The sequence below is a fragment of the Tetrao urogallus genome (genome assembly GCF_951394365.1).
Source record: "Tetrao urogallus genome assembly, chromosome: 16".
In the NCBI taxonomy this organism is placed as follows: domain Eukaryota; kingdom Metazoa; phylum Chordata; class Aves; order Galliformes; family Phasianidae; genus Tetrao; species Tetrao urogallus.
In genome coordinates, this window is record NC_136829.1 from 10336085 (window position 1) to 10343730 (window position 7646).

At 47.2% G+C, this 7646-nt stretch overlaps 1 protein-coding gene across 1 annotated transcript; it reads right to left on the reverse strand.

The window, feature by feature from the left end:
- Positions 1 to 2128: 2128 nt before the first annotated feature.
- Positions 2129 to 4269, reverse strand: FNDC11 (fibronectin type III domain containing 11; the record flags this gene model as incomplete). Its single annotated transcript, XM_079543357.1, is given in 4 exon segments — positions 2129 to 3060; position 4154; positions 4158 to 4217; positions 4219 to 4269. Coding segments are annotated over 4 exon segments (1044 nt in total).
- Between the last annotated feature and the right edge of the window lie 3377 nt (positions 4270 to 7646).

The window sequence follows — 7646 nt, forward strand, 5'->3', positions numbered from 1 at the left end:
CACAGTCCGTGGCCTGAGGTTTTTTTAAGAGCGGTGATAACTTGGTGAGCTCATCACACAACATGTATGTCTATAGTGTATGTTTTTATTTAAAGCAGCCAAACTGCTGTGGACTGGAAGCTGTGATTTGCTCAGGAAGGTTGCTTTGCACAGGAACCCATGGCTGAGAGGGATGCACTGTGGGGAATTGATGCTCTCTACTGGATTGTGGAGCTGCTTTTAGAAGCACGAGGGTTTTGAAGGAGAATTCCTTCATTTCATTGCAGTTCTGAATGTATGAAGTGCCTGCTTCAGCTGTCCCTGAAACCACGTGGCTGACTCTGGCTGTTCACATAGGATGGGGCCAAGATGCAGTCACAGCACTTCTGCACTGCATGCACAGATATGTATTGCGCTGGGACATCCCTGGCATAAAAGAACTTCACAGCACTGTGGCAGAGATGAGTTTTGCCCTGTGATTGCAGCAGAAAGTGTAGTGTGGCTCTTCCCAGTGTGAAGGAATGTGCAATAAGAAAGCACTGTGTCTGACAAAGCCCTTAATGCTGTGTTACTGCGTTCTGACTCCGTTAGGCTTGAGAACCTACGGAGCAGTTCTGTTCCTCCCTTGTTTTAAGCTGCCTTCCTGCACTTCTGGGTTCGATTTGTACATCCATATTCTTGTGAAAACTGACAGATGGTTGCAGTTCTCCATGGTCCAACAGCCTTTGGGAAGTATTCCTGCTGGTTCTAAAGGTGGTAAAACCTGATGTCCTTTGTTCCTCCTCGAAGCCATTCCACCCTGGATCTTAACAGTTCCACGCCAGCCTGCTTTTGCAAATATTATTGCAATCCCAAAACGAGCTTGTATAGGAATAATTTTGTATAGAAACAATCTTGTGGGTGACTGAAATGCAGTCATCTGTCTCAGCGATGACTGCAGGATGGAGAACTGCAGAAGGTGCAGCACTAAGAGCCAACCCAGGCTGCTGGGTGCTTGTGCTGTGATCAGGTACCTCTGGAGTGGGTTGAGTAGCTGCAATAGTCAGGGCTAGCAGGAAGTGCAATTAACCAAACTTTTATTAGACTGTTAGTGCCAGCTGAATGTCACGTTCTCGTCCTTGTGTTCATGAACAGAGAGAATCATAGGAATTAATACAGAAAACAAGCTCAAAATGGTCCGATTTCATTCAAGAGTTTTTAATTTACTTTTGAAAGCCTGCTGGGGTGGCTGTGTCAGCCCAGGGGCTCGGGCTGACCTATGTCAGACAGTTAATTTACTGCAATAAATTGTTGTTTTTAATAGAGATGAAATGTTAAGTGGCATAAAGCATTAAGGAACTTTAAATATGGCAGGTTTTTATTTTTTTGTATGTCTGTGACTTGCAACAGACCTCAAATGACTCTTTGGATACAAATATTTTTACCTGCTTCTAACGTTTGTAGAAATGAACCTCGACATTCCCTTTTTTTCTTTTTAATATTTAAGCCATAATTGTTAAAGTGATTCGAATTTATTTAAGTAATAAACTTTATTACTAAAAGTCCTGTTTACGTGGCAGTTCAATTAGAAGCTGTGTGGTGAGGGCTGTGTTTTCAATTAACCAAATGGTGCAAAAGAAAAGTAGCACTGAGGGTGAGACGTGGCGGAAAAACTGCCTTCTAAATGTTGGCCTTCTGGGTATGTTACCCTTTCCTGTTCTGATTAATTTCCTTGCACTGTAAGGGGTGAGCATGAAATCATGATCTCTGGGCAGCCCATACCTTCTAAGCACCAAGTCATGACTTCAACACGTGCATGAAGTAAGCAGTGGGCATCTTTTGGTGAACGGAAAGCACTGGGAGGCAGAGATGTTTCTCTTCCTGCACTTTGCTTCCCTGGTGCCCTGCAGGACTGTGGGAGGCTCTGAGTCCTGCATGCTGTATAAGGATGTTATTTGTTCAGAGAAATCTGGGGTTGGTTGCTGTTAACATGGATGAACTCGTGGGAGGCTCTTGCTGTCGAAAACAGAACAAATTTGAGGGGGGAGGGGAGGGAAACATAGCTTAACAAAATGCTCAAATGCTACGATTTTTTCTTTATTCTTGTCCACTTTTTTTCAAATGGAAAATATGAGAAAACATTCTTGTCAGTCACCTCACCCTTTGGTTCTCAGGTGCTTTTGTCTTCAGCTGTGTTAGCTTTTGTCGTCAGTGTGATGGTGTCATGCCACAGTTCATAGACAAGCGTGTACACTTCTGCTCTTCTGATCATGAATTGGTATGACCGGTCAGGCAGCAGGCCCTGCACTACACAGGTGTTGGTGGTGCGTGTCACAAGCCCACAGTGTCCAAATTCTGGCCGAGTTCCACGCTTCACCAACTTATAATGCAGTTCATATTGTTCATGGGATGACTCTTGATTTTCAATAGACCATTTGAGGTGGGCCCAGTTCTTGTGTGCATATGATTCGTTTCGATCGAACAGAACTGGCATCTTTGCACAGAGAAAAAGCCTAATGTCTGGTATTTTGTTCCCCCTAATCTCTGCACATGACACCAAACGGTGCTTGGTGTAGAGTCTTCTTGATACTTGCACAGAATTGAAATTGTTCATTGCTTCGGAGAGCTCTGACATTCTCTGCTTAATTGAGTCCCACTTGGAGAGGAAAGTTACCATGTCACAGGTCTCCACGTAGCAGACCAGCTCCTCCCGACCTTGTTGCAGCTCTTCTAACAGGTGGGTTAAAAGCTGCAGGTGGATTTCAGTCTGGGATCTTCCCATTTTCTTCACTCTCTGGAATTTCCAGGGGTCAATGACTTGGAAGATGCTGGTAGGAAGCGCCAAGAGATTCTGATCTCTCAGGATCAAAAACGTGGGCAGAACCTCAAGGTAATAGCAACACTTCTTCAGAAGCTCCACTTTCTTCTGCTGTGCCTCAAGGAGGTGGAGGCTCAGATCAGCCTGCAGGTACTGCCGCACAAGGCTGCTTCTCTCGGCGTACCTCCTGCAGATGGCATTGCCTCGTTCCTCTGTGCTGTCTACAGCATTCTCTGAATTGCTTTCAAACTCATTCAGATTCACACTCATGATTCCAAAACTTGCTGTTTAAAAAAAAAAAAAAAAAAAAAAAAAAAAAAAAAAAAGCTTAATGAAATTAAGAACCAAAGAAAAAGCAGCTGCGAAGGAAATCATGGCTGTGACTTTTCTCTCTCAATTTAAGCCTATCTCACAAATTCGTAGATGAGAAAGAACTGTTAAACCAGATGCATTTTAAGAGGAATTCTCCTTTCTAGCTGTATGATTGCTAATGTTTTGTACAGTCTACTTGCATGCATTTCGATCAGCTGCTCTCCTGTTAGCCCCCTGGACTGGTCACGCTCTGTTTAACAGATTCACTGCCAGAATAATTCTCTGATACACTCTGCCAAAATTTCTCCCCTATTTGCTCTTTCATTCTAATTAAACACCTTTGTGCTCCCGTACACAATTTCTCTCCAGTCTTTAACTCTCTGTAGACGTCTGTTTCTCTCCCTTTTGCAATCAGACCGGCCTCTTTACCCATGCAGTGCAACTTTCTGGTCATAGTACCCAACTGTGACGTTCTAATGCCTTGAAGCTAGGTGGTGGTATCCAGTTGACAAAGAAGTTTCTCTTGGCCTGGCTTTCCCTAAATAGATAATGGAAGTGATAGCACTTCCTTCTTGGAGTTTCGGGAGCTGCTAAACCTGCCAGAAGTCTGGCCTCCCTGCAATTTACACTGTTTCACTCATTCACACGAAATCTTTTTTCCAAGAAAGCTGTCAACTTAAAAAAAAAAAAAACAAACCGTATTTCCTTTTTACTTTTTCTCTCCAGAAAAATACCCTAAAACCAAAACAGTGACGGTTCTTGGCAGCCCAGTACGAAGCGGAACAGGGACAGCAAGCACAACAGGTTACACCAGCGCTTCCAGAGCAATTTGGCTGTCTGGAGTGGTTTGTTTGCCCACAGACAGAGATGTGATTGTGGTTGTTTTCCTTTCTGTTTTTACATCCCTTTTTTCTTGCCAGAAACGGCTGCTTTTCAGCAGCACTGCTGGGTTTGGAATAGCAGCACTGCTAGGTTAGGAACAGCAGAGCCCGGTGCTGCATGGCTCTGGAGAGGGGCTGGCTGTAGGAAATGGGAACCAGAGGAAGCTGGACCGCCCTGACCCACCTTACCCAACCTTGGGAAGCCCTCCTTCCCCCTGGCCAGCCAGGGAGCCCCGTCCCACTTCTGCAGCCGCCTTGTGGCCCGGCTGGCTGCAAGCTGCAAGCCTCAGCCGTTGCCATGGCAGCGCATTGTGCTGTATGAGGGCTGAGGCCCGCGGCTGGGGCTGGGTGCCTGTCCCTGGTCAACCAGCGAGGTGTGCGTGCATGCTATATGCTCAGACTGCCTTTCTGAGCTGGGTGCTGGCCGTCCTGGGGTTTGAGGGACTGGCTTTTGCCTGCTTCACAGGCAGCCACTGTCCTCAACGCGGCCAAGAGCTGCGCCACGGAGCGCTGGGCTGCCAGTGTGGATTCCTGGAGAGTGCCGGAGGGATGAGCGGCAGCGCGAGGAGCTCCCTCCTCCTCCACAACAAGCCTATTTTGTTCTACCTCCCATTTTGTGCCCTTGCTGTGGGCTATGGGAGCACTCAGCTGATGTTCCCCCGGAGTCCGGGGTTTGTGCTTATTGCAGTGTCCAAAAGACAATTTCCAAAGCTTTGATTCCCCGTGTAAGCCATTCTCACTGCTCCTCCAGCGTGCCTCCCCTCTGCTGGATGGAGCTGGCAGCGGCTTTAGTGCTTTGCCATCCCTACCTCCAAGTCCAAAGAGCATGACTGAGCCGCCTCGCTGTGGGCCAGTTTAAAGCTTTGTTCGCTGCACAGAGCCCGGATCTCAGCAGCAAAGCACGGTGACACAGCTGTAAGCCAAGGATCCCTGCAGACAGAGATGAAACAGCTACTGCAGGGCAGCCTTGTCTGCACAGCACCCTCAGCTCTGAGCAGAAAAGCTGGTTCCATCTTGGGCAGCCCTGAGCTGTCTCTCTGCACCCTGGGAAGTGACTGCTCCATTAAGTGAAGCGAGCTTCCATTTGGGTAGGAAGGGATTTTCCTGTTCTGCTGTGCTGAGGGACTGTTCTGTTTTATTGCAGAGGAGAGGCAGGCTCGTCTGGTTCACAGCAATAAGCTCTGCACCACAACTGGTGCTGCCATCAGCAAGCTGGACAGACCTTCTGGGTCTGAAGTTGCTTTCATACTCCCTGCGATTAAGACTTTGGGTTGGGGCTTAGCCTTAATGCTGTCTTGGACGTTTAGCTGGTGCATCTTTGCTAAGCTTTTTTAACTGAATGATAGCCAAGATCCATAACACTGTCCCTGAGCTTCTGCTTGAGCATCAAGCAAGGAGGTGATCTGTCATTTTAAGAAATCAATGCATCTTCTCCTGGCAGCCTGAGCTCACTGTTTCATTTCACAGCTGCCAAGAGATTAACTATACAATTGTCAGGTGTGATTCTGTAACAGATGAGGAAGATAACAAATACAAGTGAAAGAAGACTGATATCCTTGCTTGAAGGAGGTTAACAGAGATCACTATTTGGTAATAAGCATGCCAAGTTCCTGCAAGACATAAATGTGCTGAGATGTTCGTGTCATAGATCCCAAACCCATCACTTAGGGAAAGCATGTTGGGAATTGGAGCCGTCCTCGTGTTCTGGGCTTTTAAAACAGCAGAGGTGGAGTCCTTGGCTCAGCCAGCGTGGCTCTTCATTTTGGTAAGGGTAGGATGCCATCTGAACACTTTCCATGAGCGTGGTACGATGTGAGATTGAAAGCGGATTTGTTGCTGAGACTTCTGCACTGAGCTTGCTTGTGATTCTCACCATCATAAGTGAGAATCTTCATCCCAAATTAGAATGGAGAAATGAAATTCCTTTGGTGACCCCTATCCTAAACAGCTGGCCAAGTTTCTGTCTCGATTTTAGGAACACGAGCGTAAACCTGCTTGCAGTCTCCAATATTTTCAGCATTTTTACATCAGAGATCAATTCAACTATAGGATTTTGTACAGCTCCCCGAGGTTTCTCTGAATTAATACAAAACGTGTTTGAAGCCATCAAACTTCATATACTCCTCTCCCTCCCCTCTCATCAGCTGAGCTACCGCTGCTGAGAAGCTGACAGCTGCTGTTTACCATTTGTCATTCTGCCCTGTCCTCCTGACCACAGCATCGAAATAGAGAACTTGTTAGTCTTTAAGATCAAGATATAAGCAGACAATTGATTTTCCTCCCTCTTCTCATTAGTGAGTTCTGACACTTAATAAAACATGTATTTCCACTCTCGGAGCAAACAAAACACCCAGATAGTGCTTGTCAGAGGGACCTGGAAGCTGGAATTCATCTTTATGGAAAATCAATAGCTGGAACAGAGAAATTGGCAGAATCCAAATTAAAAGTCGCTGGCAATTTCTGTCTTCATATTTCACATCTATTGCATTATGAAATAGCAATCTGCTGCAAAGAGGAGCAGGGAAGGGGATGGACTTTGTCACTGGCAAGTGCGTGGTTCTTCCTCTTTGCGCAGGGGTGGTCAGATCTCCTGGGTGAAGGTGGGGCCCAGGGGCTGCTGGCAGCAGACACAGCTTTGGAGCAGCTCTTGGGGCAGCACCAGCTGCAGCGTGGCCCTGGGGACAGAGCTCTGCTCCTGCTCTGCCACTTTCCTGCATCCATTGCTGGCAGCACTGTTGGAAGGATTCCCAGTGTCACCACCAGGGCTCCTGGCTGTGTCCCTGTATCAATTGACCATACCTATAGCTCATATCTGGCTGATGCCACGGGAGCTGCCTGTCTGCACTGGGCTTCTTCAGCTCCCCGGATCTCAGGGTGTGATTGATTTACTCACTGCTTGCTCCCAGTTTCACTAGTGCCTCATACACCTGAAATAAATTACATGTTCCAGATAGATTATATCCCCAAATCTAAACCACACGCCAGTGAACTCAATTTGCTCATCAGGATGTGATTCAGAGGGCTCACTTGGAAAAGGAAGAGGGAGGTAAATTTTCTAAGGGACCCAGTGGGAGAATGGCTTTTCTGAGATGAAGAACTCCAGCTGGATCAGGCCAGGGAGGAGTTAATTGCAATTAAGCAGCAATTATCTCTAACTCATTGCACCTACTAATAATGCTCTGGGAGGAGGCTATGGGGTATGAGCTCAACCAGGAGATCTGCAACGGGCAGGGCTGAGTGCCTGGGACTGCATCAGGTAGGAAGCCTTTGTCTGTCACCTCTGGTTTCCTCACCAATTGGTGGCTGGGCAGCTCTTGGCACTAAGAGGAGTCCCAGGGCCACAGACCCTCCTCTCCCCAGTGGTGATATTGATGTAAGACCTCAGGTGCTTTGGTGGGTGTGAGAGATCCTCTGAGCTGCAGGCTGCAGTGGAGGTGGGTTTGCAGCTGATGCATCTCAGGAAGATGGAGTGGGGTTGTAGGAGCTCCAGTTATCTGACTGGAAGCTCATCAAAAGCCCATTCAGGTATCCTTGTACCGTGCTGCGCCTTGTGAAACAGATGTCCTTGAGCACAAGCTGAAGGCAGGCTGTCGTGTCCCAGATCCCACAAGCTGGCTGTTAGTTGCAGGCTTATGCAAGCAGAGAAGCATGCGTGCCCCCATTTTCCATGAAAACCT